Below are 24635 nucleotides of genomic sequence, written 5' to 3' on the forward strand. Positions count from 1 at the left end.
ACCAGTGTATAAAGGAAGGGACTTCAGAAAACTGGTGGGGAAATGGAATTAAAAGATAATGAAATTTTCTCACAAACTTTTTGAAGCACATCCCTCCCCTGTCCACACGCACACCTTGTATGAGAGAGTGTGGAGGAAAGTTAGGCATTTAAAAAGAGCCTTTCTGAGAGCACGTTAGTGATGGCTTACCAAATGAATGAATGACCCCAGCCCTTACGCAGCTACAATAAGAATAAAATGGCTGCGGCCTCTGGTGCTGGACTGTGCTCCTGGACAGGCTACTTACTTCTCTTGTGCTTCTGAGGCTCAGGCAGGCCTAGCCATGAGCTTATGAACAAAGAAATAAACTCCTTGTGTTCAAGAATTAGCCAATTGGGAAGGCTATAAAACCACGATAAGGCAATGGTACGGGAGGGATGGAATTCTTAATGTTGGAGGCTCAAGGGCCTTTTCTGACCAATGTGTCTCAACTGCAGCTAAGCCCCCCTTGCGTGTTGTCTGACGCTGAGTGGGGTTCAGAACCGTGACACTAGGCTGCTTATTCTGAAATTACAGGCTCGGTGGGTGACCGTCAAAATTGAGCAAAACACTACCCCACAAAGGAAACGAAGAAGAAAGGTGCCCCAGTTTAGAGGCAAACTCAGGAGGATGTGGTGCGAGCTGTGCCAGGCACGAGCATTTTAAAATGGAGCAGGCGGTCATCCAAATCGAAAGCTCATGGAGAGGTCAAACAAGAGGGATGCAAATAAAAACAGGAGCATAGTCTGACATTCCAGGGAGCACCAGAGTTCCAGCCCCTGCCAGCTCGAAACCCCCATAGGATGTCCTGAAACACACAGGAGTTGCGAGCCCACACATCACACCTGTCCGAACCTGCGAAACAAACTTGGAAAAAGGATTCAAGTGCAAAAGAAATGTTAGGCTTCTCGCTCTCTTCCGGTTACAAGAATTTCGATAATGATAAGAACTAGAGGTAATTGGGTCTGCCTCAAGCATGCATGCTTATTATCCAGCTGTTCTAGCTCCTCAAGGCTTCTGTGCCCTTAGTCCTCAAATTATCAGACCCTAACTTAAAATTCTAGAAATGCTCCTGTGGATGTACGCTTGTCCTCAGTAGCAACATCAGTCATTTTGCAGCCTTCACAGGAAAACCGCAAACACCGAGTGCGGTTTCCATGAGGCTACAGACATTTTTTGTAAATGTCTGTCTTGAGTTGCTCGCTTGGGTTTGACAGGTTTTAGCTCTTCCAAGAGCCACTTTACACAGAGCCAGTGGGTAGTGGAGACAGCTTTGCCTTCTGGTCCTTGGTCTCACAACCAGCAGCATGACAATGAATGAAATGATCCCTGCGAAGGCATTCTCTTGACTTCTTCAACTTGCATCCTCCCCACAATACATATCAAAATGGGAAGCTCACTTCCCTGAGAGAGGATAAGAACCCAAGAAGTGCCTGGAGCCCCGTGAGGGATGTCTCAGAGAGGTGGCAGGACCCGGCACCAAGTAGCAGGGGGCGGAAGGGGAAGGGACAGGTCAGAGGCATCAGTCCAGGAAGGAAACTCTGAAGGTGCATCATGAAAGGAAAAAATAATTTTTTCATTAAGATGTAAATAATTTGGACAGGAGCTATTAATGGTTCAGTGATGGAATTCTTGCCTTCCCTGCAAGAGACAGGGGTTTCATTCCTGGTCAATGCATCTGACTGATGGTGGAGTCATGCATATGGGCAAGTTTCGGGGTGGGGGCGCAGACTAAGTCAACCTAGCGAGAAAGGCTGGGGGTCTACTTCTAAAAACCAGCCAAGACAAATCCTATGGATTACCATGGTCTGATCTATGGCTTCTCCTGGGCAAGCCTGGGACTGGGCACTGTTTCTGTCTGCTGTGCATTGAGGAGGGCACGAGATAAGGCCAACTCAATGGCAGCCATCAGCAACAATCAGCTTGTTGGCTTCTGGGGACAAGAAGTGACAGAGAGACCGGGGCTAGAAGAGACCTAGGAGGGAGGGGGACTCTGGGGAGGCTGTCATAGTGGACAGGCTTCCAAAGCTCAGGTGGAGGAATTGCCTGAAATGGGACGAGGAAGGCTTCTGCGCTTTTAGGACACAGGCCAGGCAGAGCTCCAGGGGGGTTTCTAAGTCCATCAGCCCACCATCATGGACAAGTGGACCTCTGGAAGGCAGAGTCCCTGGCCATTCGGTCCAATGCTGTAGAGCCAGGACTAGAACCATGGATGGCCCACTGGGTGAGAGACAGCGGCAGGCTGAGGAGTTTCCCGGGATCACCCTCCTCCTCGGGGACAAAGCAGGTGAGAGCAGCTCCTGAGCGGGAGGAGATGCTGGCACCCAGGTGTGAGGCAAGGGGAGAAGTCCCTTCAGCTGTGTGTTTGCCACAGGGGCTCTAGAGAGCCAGGGTCGTGGGAGAATGAGACACTCTTACTCTCTTTATAGATCAAGCACAGATGTCCACACGGTGGAAACACTGATTTACTCTCTAACTGTGGCATTAAAATTTCATTAGGCATGACTAAAACAAACGTTTCCAAAGCTCTCGAGGGGGTAGGCTGAAGAACAATGGAGCAGGCGTGTCAAAGGTGGGAAGAGGAGAAGATTCACCAGGTGAGTTGGTTCTGATTCATGGAGACCCTGTATCTGGTTCCCAAGGCTTTGTAAATCGACAGGAGCAGACAGTCTCATCCACCAGTCTCCTACAGAGCGGCTGGTGGTTTTGAACCACTGACCTTGTAGTTAACAATCCAGCATTTGCTTGACAGTGCCACCAGGACCAGGGCTCCCACAAGGCTTCCTTGAAACTACCAGATGCACGACCTGGCCGGTGAGCATGGTTCCCTGAACCTCTCCTGCTCTTCACACGCACTGTTGCAGTCCATGGCCACAGGGAAGCACGCAGGACCATTTGCTTCCAGCGCATCCAGTGACATCTACCTTTTGTTCACACTCCCTTTCTTCCAGCCAGTACTTCCAAAGAAAATATTGATGGACAGCCATGAGAAGTATCAGAAGCCATCCTTTGCAGTTAGGGCAGAAAGCATATTCTCCCTGAGTGTTAGGTACTTGGGCTGCTAACATTTCTGTGGTCTGTGTACACCTCTGTCATTTGTAACGGTGTGCATCAGCAGACAGGAGTATGAAAGGGCAGAGCCATCTTTAGCAAGAAGAGTTTCCAGACCTGCACTGGTTCTGTGATGATCACCCGAGAGCCTCTGGGCCCAGAGGAGGCTGGGGAGCAGAGCGAGCCTCTTGCCCCATCCCTGTTGACAACTGGAAGTCATCACACACACTCTGCAGAGTGCCACCCATGTTGCTGAAATGTCAGACCTGGCTGTGGGCTTCACCTCACAAGCACCCAGATGCCCCGAGTCAGTAGGCAGGGCTTTGGGCTCCAGCCAGAAGAACTAACATGCACCTCCGGATGCAAAATAAGATATAAAAGTGTGGTCCTTCTGTTTCTAATCATCCAGATGGCCAAATGAAAACAGAAAACAAAACAAAGCAACACACTCCTGGCAAAACTAATTTGTCATGGGTAAGGCTTTCTGTGAGGCTCTGCCCGACGTGTTTCTGCAGGCCAGCACCGACACCACAATTGCCTTGGTTCTGCTCTTTGTTTACAACAACAAGCAATGCGGTCCATCCACTTGTGGTGTGTGCGTGGTGGCAGTGATGGAGGGTAGGGACAACAGCTATACCTGACATGACTTTGCCGTCTGTGGGCTTAATTTCATCACCCCAAAAATGGTTGAAATCAAGTAAGATAGCTTATTCTGTAAACTATGTGAACTGAAAAAGCCTGTCTTGGTTTGAAGCCCAGGAGAGCGGACCCAATTCTAGCTCGGTCAATGACCCACATAAGTCCCTTAAGACAAGTCTCCTCTGTGTTCTCTATGTTCCAGGGGGATGGAAGGACTAACCCATTCATTCTTGTGTGGGCTAAGCAGGGTGTGGAGGCTGAAGCTCAAGGTCTCTCTTGTTCCACCGCCCAGGCTCTAGCCTATGAAGAAAGCTTCGTCAACGACACTCCAGGCGCTCAGCTCTCTCCTGTAGGACGCATCCCCCAGCATCATGTGGGGAAACCCTGTCGAAGAAGTTACTTGAACGTTTGGAAAACGAAACCCAAACCAGAGGAAGTTCCCTTTACTTACTGGAAGTCTCCGTGAGAGTGTCAGGAAACTCATTTGGGTCTCTGGAAGTTCAAACTCCCAGCTCAGTCTCTTCACACAAACTGAAATACAACCCCCGGTAAACAGTCACTGTAAATATTTCACAAGAAACTGGGATAAAATGAATGGTGTCAGAGGAAAGACAAGGAGGCAATCTACTCAGACGTGACAGGGAAATTGTCTCGAAGTTCATCCCTGAAATTCAGACCAGAATCTCAAGCACAGGTCTCTTATTACAAAGGGCCCCCGAGCTATGTGCAGGGCCATCAGCAACAAATGCCATCGCAAGCTGTCTTGCATGAAGCTTGGGCAGCTTGGATTCCAGGCCTGCACAGCCCCATTCAGTGGCAACCAGATTTGATTTGCCGAGCAATTGTGAATGCCGTTTTACGTTAATGGATGATGCTATGGAAAACATGTTGGTCTTCCAGCACGGGAACCTTTAAGGATGAAACAGAGAGGCGCTTGCTAGCCTCTCAGCTGCAAACATATGCCAGCCGTGAGGATTTTGAGCTCTTATTGCTCATCTTCACAGAGCTCAGTGATCATTTCTCCCTTGGCCTAGTGACTTTTGCAATAACACACAGATTTATTAGGTCCCAAGGTTAAAATCCTCTGAGTAAGAATTTTAAAAAAAAGTGTCCTTTAGAACATAGTGAAATATTCAAATGACCTGAAAGCTGTCACCTCAGCAAAAAACGAGAGAGGGGAGGAAAAGAAGTCAGAGATGAAGTTGACAGTGTTGGACATAAAAACCTCTATGGGTTCCCCGGCACAAATGCAGGATCAGCCACTTCCAAATTGTAAACACATGCAAACCGGGACTGCCCCCCCCACCCCCATCCCACAGCAAAGTGCCTGAGCACCGGGGGCAGGGTGTCTTCCTCCAAGACTGCACAGTGACTATGGAGTGGGCTCTGGAGTCAGACCACACAGGTCACCATCCCTCCCTCTGCTCACACTTCCTGTCTGTGTGACCTGGGACAAACCACCCAAACGTCCCTATGGGGTTCCTTCCCTCATGGACCGGGGATGTAAAGGTGCCTACCTGGTGGGGACGGTAGTGAAGGTTCACACGTAATCATCAAGGAACGTTAGCTGTCTGTGATGTGGTAGTTGCTACTTTAGATAGACTTCATCGCAGCACCCCACAAAGGAACTCAATGGAGACTCTGACCTTCCCTCAGGAGAGGTTTCCAACCCCTGACTCCTTTCCCCCGTTTCCTCATCAGGAGTCTGCTCCTTCCATGTATGTCGACAGCACTGAATGAGAGTGTGGCTGACCTTTGTGTTCCGCTCGGACCCTCATCTATCTTGTCCTCTCGAAACAAACAACTCTGTTGGCCTGGACCTTCTCTTGCCTTCAGTTTGCTGACGTGTCATTTCGACAGCGTTCTTTTAACACCTCTGGCCATTCCCTCTCACTTTCACTTGGCAGCAGATCTCCTTCTCCCTAACCTTTAAGAAATGTTGAGATTTAGGATTTCATTGCTTCTTAGTTTCTAGTCTCACCCCAGCCAAATTTTACCTATCCCCGGATTTAAATACCAAGGACCCCTACATCAATCCCAAACACTGATCTGCATCTCACATCCTTACCCTGAGCTCTAGGCCCACGCTCTTCTGGTATGCGTTTCTTGGTAATTATCTTACAAGCATTATAAGCTCAACATCTCCAAAATTTAATTTATGCGTCCCTTTTCAGCGTGTTCCTCAATGTCCCCCAGGATGGTGAGGGGCTGCCCTTCCTTCCTCATGTAGGCCCCTGCCTTCTGCCCATTCCTGCTGTGAATGGCTGGCAACGGACAGCCCCACCTCTCTCCCATGGCGCGGGTGTCTGAGAACAGCTGGCCTTGCAGTGAGGAGTCCGACGCTTAGCCAACATGGCCACCAGCACTCTTTTCAAAGGGAGACACAGGGGAGTTTGCAAAGAGCTCATGGAAAATCCCCCTCATCTTTGGGTTGCATTTTTCCATGAACATTTTGAAACCCCATTCATAGATTATTTAGGTAAAATAAAATTTAATTTAAAAATTAAAAATATGTTCCAGTTAGGAGTTTATAGCATTATTATTATTAGTCCAAAAAAGCGCTCTGGCAAAGGGCACCTCAGCTGCTGCATGAACTTTCCATGATTGTTTCTTCCTTTTGTCTCCCTGGTTCCCGTCTGCTAACAACTGGGCCTAGATTCGAAGGATTGGGACTCTTGGTCTTTTCCTTAAGTGATCACAATAGTGTCACTATTCCGACTCAACGCCCCCTCCCCCTCCGACCGCCCGTCTACTGACTCCTAGTTGGTGCATTCGTGGTCTCAACCAACCTCCGATGAAAACTCAGGTGAGGCAGGATGGGGATGGAAGGTAAGACAGACCAACCAGAAATAGTGATGCAGACGTGTGTGCAAAGTTAAACGTTTCTAACCACGTGCCAGATGGCAATGAGGGTGCTGTTATAAAGCAACAACAAGGCCTCCGCACACAAGTTCATGCCAACCTGCAGTGACCCGGCCTGCACAGGTGTTTAAACGTGAAGCCCTGCTTGGAGAAGGTAAAAGGTCGAGTGATGGATTTCTTCCCTGTCCTTCAGTGGTGGCTCGGGGACATGGAGTCTGTCTCTACTCCCCGCAGCCCTATGCGCACCCTAACGGGTTGGGGCCACTCTGCTAACCCATCCCACCGAGGGTCTCCCTCTCTTTCCCTGACCCTCGGCTTTCCACCACAAGGTGCTCTCCCGGGGTGTGCCCTCCGGATAACATGCTCCAAGTATGTGAGAATTATACACTAAACAAGGCTTTTCCTAAACACGCAAATCAGAAAAGGGCTTGATGCCTTCCCATGTTATCGTTTTGCAGAAAAAAGCACTCTTATCAACCAAAGGAAGATGGCCTACAAATGGAATATGTGGAGGGGGAGCCCCAGCACATACCAATGTTGAAAGAAAGGAAGAGACAATACTATGTCAGCTATCTTATACTATTTGTTGCTTAATATAAATAAAATCCCTAGAGATAATACAGATATAAAGTACAATATGTATTTGTGTAACACATACTTAAATACTAGAAATAAAGCGTCCAGCCCCGACAATTGTTTTCTATTTAAATTGCTGGCAGAAACACAATCATGGCGTAACAAATCAAACTGCATTAATCATTACAGTCAACTTGAGAGTATAAAGGCTTATTTAACACAATGATACTTCTCAGAAAAACTCAACAAAAACCTGTCTTTGAAAAGTGAAAAAATGGGTTGTTGAAGTAAAAATTTAAACCAAATAATTTTGTTACTATCAAGAAAAAGCTAGAAAACACATAAAACATAAAGTTTTTTATTACAAAAAATGCCTTTATAGGGACTTGCCGTACCATCTGGTCTAATTTGTTTTGGTGTTTTGCCCAGTGTAGTATCAACTTTCTGAGAAACATAAATTATTAGAAAAATATGAGTGAGGAAGAAATCTGGGTTGAAGACAACAGCCTGATTATAAATTTGGATGCTCAGAAAAACACCAGACTGGCAGCCCAGCCCAGACTGAGTTAATCTACGCATGAAGCTGGTTCACACAGGGAAACCAGGTCATGAGGGGCATAAGGAGCTTACTAGGGAAAATAACAATACAGTAATCACGTTTTACAGTAAAAACATCCCCTTGTCTGAGTCCCGCTTCCAACCAGTTCCTTCAGGCTGCATTTTAACCAGTCCTTGTTACATTTTAACAAGAGTCTTCTGCAGAGATAAAGAGTCACTTGCCATCTTGCTAAATGGAGATTCTGATTCAGTGTACCTGGAGTGGAAACGCAAAATTTCCACAGCAGACTGAACCAGAATGCAGGGGCTGGGAGCCTTGTGCCAGAGCACTACAGATTCCAATTAAGTTCAGGAGAAAAATAACCTGGCAACTGCTGCCTGGCTCTCAAGGATGCTTTTCCTACTAGGGTGATAAATGGGGGACTCCAAATGTTTACACAACTCTATTTGTCATCTGAATGGCATTCTTCTGCCTTCAAACTGATCACTTTAACACAATGTCACCTCAGCTCAGGCCAAGACACCTGGATGGGCGGTGACTCAACTGTCTCTTAAGGTTTTTTTTGTTTTTTTTACAGGCATGGCTTTGTTGCAATGTAAGTAATAATCCTCCCCCAAACCAAACTCTTTTCAATAATTTGAAAATTCTACTCTTGTAAAGAGTTACAGGCATCTGGGGGTCTTAAAGGCTTGAAGATAAGCAAGCAGCAATCTAGCTGAGATGCAACAAACCCCACATAAAGAAGCACACTAGCCTGTGTGACCATGAGGGGTCAAATGGGATCAGGTATCAGGCATTTAAGACCCAGAACAAAATTATACCCAATGTGAATGGGGAGGGGGTGTGCAGTGGAGACCCAAAGCCCATCTGTAGACAATTGGACATCCCCTCACAGAAGGGTCACAAGGAAGAGATGAGCCAGTCAAGGTGCAGTATAGCACTGATGAAACACACAAGTTTCCTCTAGTTCTTTAATGTTCCTCCCACCCCCACTATCATGACCTCAGTTCTACCTTACAAATCAGATTAGACCAGAACATGCACACTGCTACAGATAAGAGCCTGCAACACAAGGAATCCAGGATAAACCCCTCAGGGCTAACAGTGAGAGTAGAGATGCCAAGAGGTTAAGAGGAGGGTGAGGGGAGAAAGGGGGAATCGACCACAAGGATCGACATATAACCCCCTCCCAGGGGGATGAAAAACGGAAAAGTGTAGGACGATGTAAGATATAAAAATAATAATCTATAACTTATCAAGGATTCATGAGGGAGGGAGGGTGGGGGAGGGAGGGGTTAAATGAGGAGCTGATAATGTTAGGTAGCTAGAGGCAGAAATAAGAGTTGCCCCTCTACATGCCAAAGCGCTCCCCCCCCCCCCACACACACACCCCTTACAGGAAGTTGGAAGCTGCTTAAGGCTGGCAGGCATGCTTACATGCAAGCTCCCGGCCAGGAAAGGGTGGTACACCTGGGTGGGACCCCATCCAGGTCAAGTGGGCTTAATTGAGCCAATGAGGTTAACCAGTATCTTCGACCACGCTTCCTAATGGGACCTTGAAAAGCTAGAAGTTTTCTGTTGCGTGGGCTCTTCCCCAGTGGCAGCCACACAGTTCAGCGTGGCCGGGCTGCAGTCCCGCGCAACCATGCCTCAGATTCTGTCTGGCTTGTGTTCCATTTAATTGTAAAACCAGAAACTGCTTCTACCCTTTCATAAAACTCACTTGGATCACAAACCAGGCTTCAGCGTGAATTGTTTCTTGCACGAAGCCAAGGGCCGAGGTATATCTCTCCTACGAGAGACCTAACAATACCAAGGACTCAAATAGAAAGAAAATGCTTTGAAAATAATGATGGCGACATATGTACAAGTGTGCTTGACACAATGGATGAATGTACGGATTGTGCTAAGAGACGTAAGAGCTCCCAATAAAAGTATTTAATAAAAAATTTTAAAATAAGAAAGAAAAAGAAAGACCTTCACCACCACCACAACAAAGAGTGACAGGCTTGGAATCCCACAAGGACTGTGGGTTTGCGCTTTGAAAGCTTCACAAAAGCAGCCTGCCTTCTCCTGCAGAGCAGCCAGTGGGCTGGAATGGCCAGCCTTTCGTTAGCAGCCCAGACGCAGGCCACTGCGCCATGAAGGCTCCTTGTGGTGACTTTCAGAACAGGCAAATAGCACGCAGCAGACACTACTTCACACCAGCATTGCGTTCACATGGGACATACATCCACCCAGCAAATCCAAAGAGCCACAAGGGTGACCTTACCCGGATGATTTCTTCCACACAGCTGTTGCCGTCTCCAGGCCGACTCTCCTGAAAGCAAACAGAAAGGCATTCAGGGGGAGGGTGGCAAAGAGACGGGGGCAAGTGCAGGTCTGTCGGATCGAACGGTGGGTTTTCAAGAGGGAGGGAATGCGAAAGTGGTTCCCCTCCACGGAACCTGAAGACTTTGGGCCACTGCTGACCCATTTATTAGCTGAGAGGTCTTGGGCTGCTACCACCGTTCAGGGTTGTGAGAGTGGTGTTTGCATGAGCTGTACACTTAAAAAATATATTTATAATTATTTTGGCTATACAAAAGGGAGGGGGGCCTTCAAAAATTAGTGGGAAAAAGGAATTGAGAGATATTGGGATTTTTCCAAGAACTTTTTGAAGTCCCTGGATGTTTAGCTTACCGAGGGGCTGCCTCACTACTTTCCGTGGCAGATGGGCCTTTAAAATGCCCATCAGCAACGCATGCAGGTCTCGTTTCTCCAGGGTCTCACTGCTCTCTCTGTGTCAAGCCGTCTAAGACCGGGTGTTAATTAATGGTGGGAACATCTTTTCGTGGGCTTCAGTGGTCAGTTTCAGATCTCCTTTGGAGAGATTCAAATCCTTTGCCTATTTTTAAATTGGTTGCTTTGACTTTTTTTTAAATTGCATTTTCAGGGATTTTTGTACACTCTGGGAAAAAGATCTAATATATGGTTTGCAACTCTCTTCTTCCATTTCGTGGGCTATCTTTTCACTTTCCTGACAGTATCCTTCGAAAGACAATGAAATTTTCTTATGAAGTATTTATTTTGTTGCTTGTGCTTTTGAAGTCTTTATTCCAGAGACCACTGCCACACTCACAATCATAAAGTCGCATTCTTACGCTTTCTTCTGAAGCAAGGGTCCTCAAAGACCCATTGGAGGGCGAGACTAGTTTTAAAAATATGAACAAATTCCTATGCACACTGCACATATCTTATTTTGAAGTAAAAAAACACCCAGCGGGCCGGATAAATGTCCTTGGCGGGCCGCTTGTGGCCCGTGGGCCGCAGTTTGAGGACCTGTGTTCTGAAGTCTTTTCGCTGGCATGTTTTGACTCATGGTTAGGTCTTCTCCCCAATTGTTTGGGTGCTTTTAAGGGAAGCTTATTTTCTTACCAATGATTCGGTACGTTGTAGTTCTCTTTTTGTAAATGACTTCATTCTATTCCCTGATGGAAAGATCAACACCAAAGGCAGGAGGGTATCCCCGTTGTTCGTAGCGCATGAATGCAGCAACCACGGTTACCAAGAGAGATTTTAAAACCATGTTCCACTGCCAGGAATAGGAGATAAGAAGTGTCTCCTCTACTATTTCATGACTGTGCTTCAGATTCTCCCCCTCCTCCTGCCTTGCTGACAGATTCCTGGGTTCGGCACCACACAACTCCTAAGGCCTCCTCCTCCCGTTCCCAGTGCCTTCCTCCACTGTGGGAAATGTCACGGGTCCAACACTGCAAAAGAACTGGGCAGAGCACTCTTGTGGTTCCTGCCTGAGACCACCATCAAGACAGCTGATGATAATCTTGGTCCATCCAAGGTTTGGGAGCCCCTTGGACTGACCAGCGTTCAGCATTCAATGGAATATGTGGTTTCAACCACGAAAGTTACCTTCACATTTACAACCATTCTTGTCTTTGACTACCAAGTCCCAGTCCATTTCTGCTGACACAGTAATTGTTAAATTCTTAATGTATTCTCTACTTTCCATCTCAAAAAAAATTAATCAAGAATAAACTGACCCCATGTTCTCATAGAGGAATTACTGAGGCTCGGCGACATACTAAAAGAGATTCTTCAAATTAAACTTTGGAGTTTGAGTCTTACAGCTAAATTCATCTCGATGCCACATTTAAATTTCAAGTGCTTTATATAAATGGCAGGCTTCCTCTACAATCCTGTAATTTTCAGTCCCCTATTCTGATAAGGGGATGCACCGAGGAAGGATTATCTGTCAAATCCTCCCCTTATCAGAGGAGAGAGGGTGTGCAGGATGGCTACATTAGGCCATCTTGATGGCGGTTCCAACCAGGGTCCTTGAGGTCTGGGCAGATACTGTGTTACTTCTTACTACGAAGGACCTTTGTGAAGCTGGGGTTTCAAAAGTGCGGCAAAGAAAAGGGACTTCCAATAGCAGACTCAGGAAGTTTGGGCCTTATGTTACGGCACAAATCGTCTTTGGAGGAGGGAAATGGGGATCTGCTCGGTGTCTGAATGTTTGACTCGTAGGCGCCCTGGTGACGGAGTGGGTTACACTCTGTGCTGCAGACAAGTTCAACAGTCTGCAGGACAGAGCCGAGACGCTGTCTACGCCCGTCAACAGCGAGAGTTTGGGAAACCCGCAGGGGCTTGTTATGGGACTGTCATGAGTCAGAATGGACTTGATGGCAATGAGTTTGTTTTTGAGGGACCCAGAAGGAGCCTCCGCGGCGTAATGGGCTAAGCCCTGGGCTGGAACCGCAAGGTGGGTGGTTCGATGGACCAGCTGATCCTCGGGAGAGAGGTAAAGTGGTTTACTCCTTTAAAGGTGAAAGATTCACATCCTGAGAAACCCTGGGGAGAGTTCTACTCTGTTCTGTCGATTGCCATGAGTTGGAATTGACTCAAGGGCAGAAGGTGGATGGGGAACTGAAGAGGGGTACTAACTACACTGATTTGAATCTCCAAGACCCCCTCTGGATCCATGAGGAACAGTAGTGTAGATTGTTTGAATCGGAGGTCATTTCAGGCCAACCTAGTGACTTTACCAACTCAGAAAATGTGGCCCACAGAGGTGAAAAAGGCTTTTCCAAAATTACTCTGGCGGTCTGTTCAAAATCATACCACTACCACCCCTGTCCTCCGTGTGCTGTTTCTCTAAGCTCAACCCCGAGAATGGCTCAGGCTGCGGGGACTTTGATGCTTAATGTAGAAAAATAAAAGAGTCCAGAGAGTGTTTGGATACATCCCTTCTTTCATTTCTAGGCTTCAAATTAAGTAGCATGCAATCTCTCCCTCTCTCTTCCTCCTTCACTGGCCTCTAAGATCACAAGTGTACACCCACAGGGGAAGAGCCAGAGTAAGTAAAGAAAACAGGTCAAAGCTACCATCACTTAGGGGCATTAATGAGAAAAAGAATCTGCATTCTTAGTATCTGGAGAGGGAACCCCCTGCATCTTTCCTAAAAGCCAAGCGCCCAGGGGTGGATGGGTCGGTCAGGTGGGAGGCCGTGGATGGGGAGGTCGGTCAGGTGGGAGGTGGTGGCAGGTCAGTGATAATGCTCACTGTCCTTTCCTGGGGCCTTTCATTCCCGCCAATACATCTCCTGGGCAGCTGCCATCTGCCCCTCGGTGGAGGCTTATGGGGTGTTAGGATGCTGAACAGGCTTTCGGCAGAATTTCCAGTCTAGGAGAGACGAAGAAGGGTCCTGGAGATCTACTTTTTTAAATTCCCTGAGAGAACTCTCCAATCTGCAAAGCCCCAGTTGATCACGTGGGTGGGGCAAGTCAAGCAGGGTTCCCTTCCATTGTTCTACAGGGTCACGGGAGCGGGTGGTGCACTGGGGGGTGGAGGGGAGACTGGAGGGCAGGAAACGCTAACAACAAAGTAGACATGGCATGTGAGGGCTTGGAGGGTCCTTGGCTGCAGTGGCCTGTGTGCTCGGATTTTATTTACACGTTTAAAAATGGTCAATGCTTATGAGCAAGATTAAAAGCATGCATGCGCTTGACAACTCCACATCTGCGTTCGGCTTCTTGGCGATGCAGCCACTGGCCCCCGTGGAAAGGACCCACTGAGAAGCAGGGTCGCACCATGTAAACGTTAATTACTCTGCGCTTTTTCTTCGTGAGGGTTGCTAGCTGTTGTTGCATGCTGTGCTGCTGCTCCGTATTTACTCGGCTTTGATGAACCCACCTCATTTCCTTATCATTACCGTTTGAAATCTGTCATAACAGTCTCACCTCATTGAACCGCCAACTAAACTCCAATTAAAAGCGAGCAAGCCCAGCTGATTCTCTCTGACAGCCTGGCTGTCTCTTCCTGCATAACCGCTTCCCTGAGTCCCACCACTGCAAGATCAGCCGGCACACCCTGGGCCAGGGAAACACAGGCAGCTAAGCCGCTGGGAAGTGCAGCTCCAGGAATAGCCAGCAGCATCCTATCTCTGAAAGCAGAAGTCCCTAATTACCATGCCAAGCACACAGCCCTGGAAGCACAGCAAGGATTGAGGGGGTGGGGGGTGGGGGGCTCTATCAAATCAGTGGGAGATGGCAGCTCACGCACTACAGAGGAGATGATGCTCCACACATGCTATTTTTCAAAAATGGGTTTAACTCTTCATGGGACACACTCCAGGCAGAACATAACCACTTCAAAGTCCCAGTGGGTCTGTTTGTTTACAAACACCCAAAGAGCCCGCCCAGATGAACACACAGTCTTTCACATAGACACTTTGCAGGTAGTTGTGGTCATGCAAGGAGGCCGTGGAGCTCATTCTAATGTGTAGGGACCCCAGAGGGGTCCCCCAGCATTTCCAGGTGTGTCAGCATTCCAGAGGCTGCCTGCTGGGGCTTTCCTCTGGAGAGCACTTGGGGGAGGAAGGGGTATGGGGGGTGTTGAACCATCAATCTTTTGGCTGGCAGCTGAGAACTTAAATCCTACACCACCAAGGCTCCCGAAACAACCCTATGGAATCCATGCCAACGCGCAGCCACCCCATGGGGCAGGGTCCGGCTGTCCCTGGGAGTTTCTGAGAGTGGAACTCTTTAAGGGAGTAGAAAGCAAAACCTTTCTCCTGCGGAGGGAGTGCTGGCTTCAAACTGCTGCATTTACAAATACACCATAGTACTCTTGATTTACAGAAATATCGAGATACAAAGAAATTGGGTGTGCCATTCAAAAGTACTGAAGAGTAGGTTCAGAACATGTCTATCTCAACACCATTCTGTCTTGCACTTAACCTGGGATTTCTCCAAAGGGGCGGGATCTGTGCCAGGAGAGGGCACCGGGACAATCCCGGGGGGGATACACAAGCAGATCCCAACGTTTTATCCTGGAGTATAGGCTCTGGTGCTAAAGTTTTACATTAATTGTGGCGGTGGAGGTGGGGGAGAACTGAATAATTCCCCCCCCCCCCAAAAGTGAGCAGAAGGCCAAATCAGTTTGAGAACCTCTGGTCTACCCCAACACCTCTGCTTCCAAGGCCATTCTTTGCTCCTGGACACCCAAGCAGAATCCCACCCCCACCCCCGCCTCAAGTCTGACCCCCTCCCTCATTCCTTAAATCCACCAGCCTACAGGTTCACTTTCTGCAGTACCCACTCACATCCAGTGCTATCTCTCTGTTCCTACTGCTACCTCATCATCCAGGTATGTCTGTATACATTGAGCAGAAACAATAAGCAGCAAGAATGAAGAAGAATGGGAAAGGTATACTACAAAAGTATTTTAAAACGCAGACAAGTAGCATTATCAAGGAAATGACCTTTCATACCAGGAGTGATTAAGTGAATTGGAGAGTGCAACACTCAACGGGGAGAGAAATAAGGTATTGACAGAGCATCAAAATAAGCCATACTAGAAAGAACAATAGATCTCCTGTGGTTGGAAAGCTTTAATCCACTTGGCTTTAATCCACTTGGCGTGCACACACACACACACACACACACAACAATATAGGTGATATGAACTTGAACAGTAACATCAAATACCGCTACATGAATAGACAGACTGAGCTTAGAGTGCGACGAGGAAGTCCTACTTTCCCAGCAGAAACATTTGCAGAAGTGCCAATTCCGTGCAATAAAAACCGCAAAAATGCCGGTCACTATGCTACAGTCCACGAGCTTGCTTCAGCCACCGAGTGTTTGAAACCATGAACGCATGAGCAAGCGGGGTAGAGCATAAAAAAGTCCTTATAAGTTTTGAAATCAAGTTGAGCCACATATTTAGAAACAACTCTTTCTGTTTACAAAAAGTAAAATGAAATATTGCCTAACAAGAGTATGGGATGGCTCCAGAGAATCCCTGAAAGACATGGTCATAGACTAATATTTTCATTATCTTTTAAAACAATATGTATTTGTTGAGTCAGTTAAAATTTTGAAAACAACATAAATACCAAAAGAGACAAAGAAGATAACAAATAGAGATAAACAAAATATTCTAAACATTAAGAAAGCTCAACTAAACATACTTTGAGATAAAAGGGCATGAAGTAACTTATATGGAAGTAACTTATATGGAAGGGACTGTATTTAAAAGAGGCCATAAGGTTAATATTAAAATAGGACACTATACTAATAAATAACACATCTTGATGAATTTGGTATCTTCCTAAAATAAATGATTAAAGAAATAAAGAAAACTGAGACTAAACTTGTAATCCCAAGGATGCAGCAAATGGAAGAAATCAAAGAATCACCCTCAAATCAGGGCTCAACGGCTATCAAAAGAGATAGTGACTGGGGTCTTAAAGGCTTGAAGATAAACAAGCGGCCATCTAGCTCAGAAGCAACAAAGTCCACATGGAAGAACACACCAGCCTGTGCAATCGAGTGGTCCCGAAGGGATCAGTTACCAGGCATCAAAGAACAAAAAATCATATCATTGACTGCACACCTCCATGATAGGATCGCTGAAGACAAATGGGTGCATAAGCAAATGTGGTGAAGAAAGCTGATGGTGCCCGGCTATCAAAAGAGATAGTGTCTGGGGTCTTAAAGGCTTGAAGGTGAACAAGCAGCCATCTAGCTCAGAAGCAAATAAGCCCACATGGAAGAAGCACACCGGCCAGTGCGATCACAAGGTGCCCAAGGGACCAGGTATAAGGCATCATGCAAAAAAAAAAAGATATAAGTGTGTGTATATGTATATATGTATGTGTATATATGTATATATATATCATATTAAATGAAGGGGGAAGTGCAGAGTGGAGACTCAAGGCCCAAGTGTCGACCAATGGAGATCCCCTCATAGAGGGGTTTAGGAGAGGAGGTGGGTCAGTCAGGGTGCGATGTAGTACCGATGAAGAACACAGCTTTCCCCCAGATCCTGGATGCTTCCTCCCCCCAACTACCATGATCCGAATTCTACCTTGCCAGGGCTGGATAGGACAGAGGCTATACACTGGTGCATATGAGGGTTGGAGGTACAGGGAATCCAGGGTGGATGATACCTTCAGGACCAAGGGTGTGAGGGACGATGCTGGGAGAGTGGAGGGTGAGTGGGTTGGAAAGGGGGAACTGATTACAAGGATCCACATGTGACCTCTTCCCTGGGAGAGGGACAGCAGAGAAGGGGGGAAGGGAGACTCCGGATAGGGCAAGATATGACAAAACAACGATGTATAAATTACCAAGGGCATATGAGGGAGGGGGGAATGGGGAGGGAGGGGGGGGAAAAAAGAGGACCTGATGCAAAGGGCTTAAGTGGAGAGCAAATGCCTTGAGAATGATTGGGGCAGGGAATGTATGGATGTGCTTTATACAATTGATGTATGTATATGTATGGATTGTGGTAAGAGTTGTATGAGTCCCTAATAAAATGTCAAAGAAGAAAAGAGAAAAAAATGATTAGGGCAAAGACTGTACAGATGTGCTTTATACAATTGATGTATGTATATGTATGAACTGTGAAAAGAATTGTATCAGCCCCAATAAATTGTTAAAATAAAAAACAACAACAACAACAAAAAAATCAGGGCTCAAACCAGATTGTTTTAAAGTATTTCCACTTGTCAAAATAGACCTAATTCCCATATTGTATTTTCTATTCTGAAAGCTACACAACTTATTTTATTGATTAAAATCTCTGAACTACCACAAATCTGAGTTACGCCTAATTGCACTTCCCACTGGCTCCCCATCCCACACACTTCTTAAATACATCTTCAGGATGCTAGTATGCACTGGTACAATGATGCTTAGTACAATTTGCTGATGCTACCCTTCTCAGAATAAAGTTTCCAAACCCTGAAGAGGTAGGATTTGCTAATTTAAAAAAATAAGGTAGTCAAGTTATTACAGAATCAATTTATGGAGGTATAATCATTGGAACCAAATCTTGTTGTAAAACAGGGACCACCAGACTTCTGAAAGATAATAAAAAGTAATAGGCCTCTTGCCTCTCTTCCTTATGAAGAAAAATGTAAAACCCTTAACAGAATATTAGCAAATATAACAAAATAAAGTATTATAAAGACTTCTGGAAATTTCCTCTGGAATGCAAAAAATAGTTCAATGTTTAGTAACAGGGTCCATATTAAGTATTATATCAGTAGGGTAAATATTTTGAAGAGGTTGAATTTGAGCTAAATGATTCAAGCGCAATAGCTCTTCTGCCTGGTGGCAATAAAATATTTTAAAATACACATATAAAAAACACTCTCATATCAAGAAAACAAATGCAGAATAATCTTATCAAAAACTTACTTACATGAAGCAACAACAACACAACTCAAAGTAGGCACAAAAAAGTTATGAAAGTATGTGGCTAGACTTTTCAAACAACTTCCTTTAGTTAATCTCATAACATATTAGGCACTCAATGATGTTTATGGGATGAATGAACAAATAAATTAACAACATACTAAAAAAATAGCAATTATAAGCAATACGTCTATATGACAAAGGACTGCCTTTGCTTTATCCAAGGGGGAGGAAATCATCAGTGACCTTAAAGCTAAATTCCAAAGCATCAAAATTTACTACTTCATTAAAACGAAGGTTATACACACTAGTACATACTCACGCACTCACGCACTCACTCACTCACTGCCACTGAGTTGAGTGAGATCTCATAGTGACCCTATAGGATTCGAGTAGAACTGCCCTGTGGACTGTCCTGAGACTGTAACTCTTCATAATAGAAAGTCTCATCTTTCCCCCCTGTTGAATTTGAGAGTTTTGAATTTCTACCTTGGAACCTGTAAGAGAACACACATTCACCTATCAATGTGCAGTATGACTACCAAGACTCAATTTCTCTCTGAGTCTAGATGTTAAGACAAGGTTATTCAAACATGATTACAAATACCAGTGCTCTCCATCAGAGCTTCAAACAGTTAAGTGGTTTGTCTGACTGACCTTTATCAAAAACCTATTGATGATTCTACAGCAATGTGGACCAAAGACAGTGGCTTTACATCCTGATCACTAATTGCTATTGAGAGCTTTTCCCCTGCGGTTGAGTCTCAGTAACGTGCCCAGCCCTGTACGCTGGGATAACCTTCCACACTGTCCTGCCAATGTTGGACAATGTAACCCCATAACAATGATAATGAACCTGTGCTTCAAGATCAGAAAAGTGGGTGCAGGGAGACAGCAGTCGGTGTTAAGACACGGGGAAAAAAAGATAAATTATCAAGATTTCATGAGGGAGGGAAGGTGAGGGAGGGTTTGATGAGGGAGGGAGGGGGGAAATGAGCCAATACCAAGGGTTCTGGTAAAAGATTTGAAAAGGATGAGGGAAACATATGTACAGATTTGCTTGACGCAATGGATGGATGGATGGATGGATGGATGGATGGATGGATGGTGATAAGAGCTGTTTTAAGAGACCCCAAGAAAATGATTAAGAAAAAACACACAACAGCCTCTATGTTCTCTCATGTCAACAGTGCAGACATAACTTCTGGCAGCATGTGAGAGTTGAAAATGCTAAGGTTCTTTAACCCTCGTGTGACCAGGAGGGTTCACTAAACTGTAGCATTTCCTTTGTATCATTTCCCTGAATCTCCCCCACCCAACTCCTAGTCATTCTGGTAGGTTAGGTATGTTACTGAGAGAGAGCACAAGACCTGCTAACAGGACGCCACATAACATACTCCGCCCCCCTGAATGATGGGGGTGTGTGTATTGGAAAACCTCATTTGATTATCATTTATAGACAGAAACATGGCTTTCCCTTCAAATTCACCTAAGTCTGGACACAATGGTTCCCCCAAATGGGGAGTGTAATCCAATATGGCTGAGAAATGAACTGATTAAAGATGTTTAGAACATCTGTCATCTGTAGGTAGATCATCAATTTGCTTTTAATCATGAAGGGAAATGATGCTACGGATCCGATAATATTCTATTAGGCACATCCCATTAATTTCCCTTAAGCATTTTGCTAAAAAGGAATAAAGGCAGGTTCACAAACAGTGCATGATGGGCTAGGCTCCTCGGGGGCCTTTACCTCCATCATCACCTGGTCCCAGAACAGATCTTGGTCTGGGCACCCCACCTCCACTTTTTCCAGGTGTGCTTTCTGAAAATATGCTGAAGGAAGATGGAGGAGAACATTTATCAGAGAGATGGGAGCAGGCACTATTAGAAAACATAAGTGAGAAACTGACACAGATTTTTGTGGGCTATGAGAAAATTTTAAGCCTCAAAGTTATATATAGATTTCAGTAAGTCTACCTACAAAGCCATATGTAAAGGGATGTTCATCCCCCCTTGTGCATGTTTGTTTGTTAATTGGTGAATATTCACAGTATTTTTATTCCGGATCCTGCTAATGCAGCTTTACCATCCATCTTAGACGGTATCTAGAGAATTGTGACAAGAGCTGATAGTGTGGCCACACGTGTCAGCGTGCATCTGCTATGCCTAGAAAACACTCCATTTCCTCAAGGACAGCAGCATCTACGTCCCCACGTGAGGTTGTTGGCTTGTTGTACCATGGGGCACACGGAGCTAGACCTGGCTATTCATTCAGCATTTGCCCTCTTCCCTTATCAGGACAGGACTCCAGTGCCCATGGCAGTGCCCCCTGCACCCCGAGTCCCCATGTAAAACATTGCCAAGCAAAGCAATCCTCCGGAGCCCAGGGAGGGAAGAGACACGTCAGATTCCTGTGTCCCTTCCATGAAAAGGAGAACTATTTTTTTTTTAATGGCTATTTCAACCAGGGAGAGTGGGGCAGCCCCAATACCACGACTGGATATAAAATAAAAAAAGATGATCTCTGTAATCTTATCATTTGTTTCTGTATGTGCGCTTTTGACGATGCTCGCAAAGCCTCGAGGTAGAAGTCACTACGGTTATGCCAGCGGTCGCACTGCTGTTTTCGCCATTATAATGCTTTATGAGGAGTCCTGCGGGGCAGTGTGAAGGGCCTGGGTATGAGCCAGACCCCCATCTGCTCCTAGGGGAAGATGTGACAGTGTTGTTTCTACAAAGGCTGCACCTCCGAGACCCACGCTGTCCCGGAGGGTCACTTGCTCTGAGTTGGCATGAGTCAGGGCAATGGGTTTACAATGCTCTCAGACACCTGTGCCTCAGGTCACTTCAAACGTAAGGCCAGGAACAGAAATTTTCTGAATTGAGAATTAGAAACATGTGTACTTCCATAATGCTCTCTAGCCACTCACTGGAAGTTGGGAGACACAATAAGCCATCAGAAAGCTGCTCCAATCTTGGAAATCGATGAAGGGGAGGCTTGTGGTAAATGACCTCCCTAAGATAGCTGTGCACCTGGACACTGGAAAAGCAATGTCCAATCTAATCCAATCTCTGAAGTTGGCCTTGAGACAGAAATGTCACACAACTTTAAAGGGCAATGAAACACACCGATCTTGGTTAAACACGAGAATACACAACCTTTGCTTTGTGGAGTCAAGATAAAGAAATCACGTATAAACTCTTGATTTATGCTCACAGAAGGCAAAAGGTCTCTTACTCTCCTCTCCGAAGCTCCAACATCTGCCGAGATACTGTCCACCTACCACTACCCTTGAGGCCGAGCAACAATGTCCTCCTCTGAGAGACTTGCCAGGGGCCAAGTCTCCCTCCTGTGACCACTGAGGGGCACAGCCTCAGGTCTCAAGAGTTGGACTCTCGTTGTGGAACTGTCATCACAGTGGTTGGTTGTGAGGCTCCAGTGCTCCTTGAATGTGCTCAGGTCTTACTTGCATGCCTTCCCAGGACTACCCTGCAATAACCTAAACGAGTTCATGCATGAAGCACATGAGATTTTCTTCATTTTAAGATAAAAGAAGGGGCAGAAATGGGGAACCAACTACAATGACTTATAATCACCCCACCCTGGGGACCTAACAAAACAACATTAACGTGGATGAGGGGAGACAGAGAGCAGTGTAAGATATGAAAATAATGACATCATTTATCAGGGGTCCATTAGGGTCGGAGGGCAGGTGAGGGAGGAGGGAAAAAGAGCTGATACCAAGGGTGTAAACAGAAAGAAAATATTTTTAAAATGATGATGGCAACATATGTACAAATGCACTTGATACAATTGATATATGGTTTGTTATAAGAGCTGTAAGGGCCCCCAATAAAACGATTTATTTATAATTATATAGATATTTAAATATAGATAGTTTTTTTTAAAAAAACCAAACTTTGGGTAATATTTTCCAAAATGAGATACGTTACAAATGGTCTTTTAGGTAAAGAATTACAATGGAAAAAAGAAAGGAAGAGAAAGTTTTCTAATTGCAAAAAAAAAAAAAAAAAATCAGAGAGGGCAGTACCATTAGAATCCAAAAGGAAACAAATTTTACTTTGAAGAAAGGTTGATGCAAATAAGTAATACATTTTAAAGTTGCTGAAATGAATGAGGTGAGCCTCTCTTTGGACAGAATGAATGAGATTTCATCTCTAGAGTGTCACCAGATTCCACATGTAAAATCCCCAACACCAGGACGAGCGGTGAGAAAATCATTTGTGGGGGCAACTTCTGGGTTTCACAACCTTCGGCTCCTTTGGTTTGCCCAAGGGAACAGTCTATTATGGATTGATGTTACGGAAAATGTGTGTTACGAATATCCTTATTTCAATAGAACACACTCTAACCATATTGCTTGAGAAACAGAGGGCTTAAAATCTAATTAAAACATATCGAAGATGAACCCCTGTTTACATTATGGTTTTGATGAAAATTAGTCACGTTGTGATAAGTATCAGCAAGAACCGTCAAATTAAGTCCGGAAGTGTGAGTGAAAATTAGTGAAGGTTACTTTCTATCTAACACCATAGCTTAAAAGCCTAAAGAAGAAGAATTAAAAATAGAAAAATCAGTTATCTCTCACTCAGCCTTCCTTTTCAACATAATACCAAATAACATGCAATGCTTAGTTGCGGATACACTTTCTATTAGCAATGAAAACAGATGGTTTTTAGAACTATTTCCTTTAGGCAGTAGAAGGCTACCAAGAAATTCAGCAGTAAGAAGCTAGGGCGCTAGATGAAGTGTTTCCCAAAGTGGATGATACTGGCCCCTAAGGGGGCGCGGAAATCCTCCAGGGCCCTGCCAAAGCAGACAGCTACATTTTCACCCGGGATTACAGGCTATAGCACACAATTTTTAAACTGCTAAGGGGTGTTGAGGTTGTTGGTTTGTTTTTTCCTGAAAGGGGTGGGGTGTCAATTAAGTTTTTGGAACCTATGTATTAAATATACCATATATAACCAAAGGGAATACTTGAAAAATCCGAAAGTTAAGGCCTAAGAACAGGAAAAGGCAGCCGCCCGCTGGTAGGTGATAGTATGTGGAATGGTACAAAAACAACAGACGGTTGGGGTGGGGGTGGGGAATGCTGATTCACCTTCCACGTCTGCCTTCACACCAAGATCCACCTTCAAAGTTCCAAAGAGTAAGACTTAAGAGGCCAAGAGGGAATTCAAACCCAGGTGAGAGGCACTACTGAGAGGATACTTTTAAGCACAACTAAGCATTCTCACAATCATGGAAAGAGCTTGCTGATGGATCACATAACCAGCGTCTTAGAGAAACCACAGAGGTGTCAGAAAAAGGCAAGCCCTCTAGCTCTGTTCTATGGTATTACTCTCAACTCGCAGCCAGGAGTCATTGCTGACTCATAGCGAGCCCCTGTGGGATTCTGAGATCGTAGCTGTTAACAGGAGTAGAAATCCCATTCTCGCTCTCGAGGAGCTGCTGGCGGTTTTAAACTGCCATCCGTGTGGATCGCAGCCCAACATGTCTCTACTACACTACCCGTAAACTACAGCCGTCCAAACATCCTCGCAGCTCCTAGGAATCACTCTAGGGGCTGTAGGGCCCTTTGTGAAGCCAGTTCTGCCACTGGCCACATTGCCCTCTGAGGAGGGCGACCTAAACTCTTCAAGTCTCAATTTCTTATTTGTCAAAGTGGGATAATTCGAAATCCAGAACCTATTGCCTTCGAATTGGTTTTGACTCACAGTGACCCCCATAAGAATCATGTAAAATAGCTCCCTAAGGTTTCTGAGACTATACATCTTTATGGGAGCAGACAGGCTCATCTACGTACTGCACAGTGGGTGGTGGGATCAAACCATGGACCTCGTGGTTAGTAGCACAATGAGTAACTCACTGTATCACTAGGGATCTAAGAGTAACTCCTAAGGATATAAAGGGTCTTAGCTATGCCATGGGTTAACCACAGGCTGCAAACCACAAGGATGGAGGTTCAAAGCACCAGTCACTCCAAGGATGAAAAGATGAGGCTGTCTGCTCCTGTAAAGACTTCAGAGTCAGAAACTCTATGGAGCAGCTCTATTCTGCCTTATACAGTCATTATGAGTCAGAATGATTCCCTGGCAGTGGTTATGTGAGGTATGTGGAGTCCCTGGATGTACTTTTGGCAGTTACTATATAATTTCGGGTTAACTTGAAGTGTAGGGGTGGAGTCTAGCCCTCA

The 24635-nt window shown here is 45.6% G+C and overlaps 1 protein-coding gene across 6 annotated transcripts in view; it reads right to left on the reverse strand.

The window, feature by feature from the left end:
• Positions 1 to 24635, reverse strand: part of AFF3 (ALF transcription elongation factor 3) — a 614141-nt gene that overhangs the window by 271041 nt on the left and 318465 nt on the right. For all 6 annotated transcript variants that reach the window (XM_075563238.1, XM_075563237.1, XM_075563235.1 and 3 more), the window contains one exon: positions 9978 to 10025. In XM_075563238.1, the coding sequence (XP_075419353.1) occupies positions 9978 to 10025 (48 nt within the window). The remainder of the gene's footprint in view (positions 1 to 9977; positions 10026 to 24635) is intronic.

The sequence above is a fragment of the Tenrec ecaudatus genome, chromosome 11, assembly GCF_050624435.1.
Source record: "Tenrec ecaudatus isolate mTenEca1 chromosome 11, mTenEca1.hap1, whole genome shotgun sequence".
NCBI classification, from domain to species: Eukaryota; Metazoa; Chordata; class Mammalia; order Afrosoricida; family Tenrecidae; genus Tenrec; species Tenrec ecaudatus.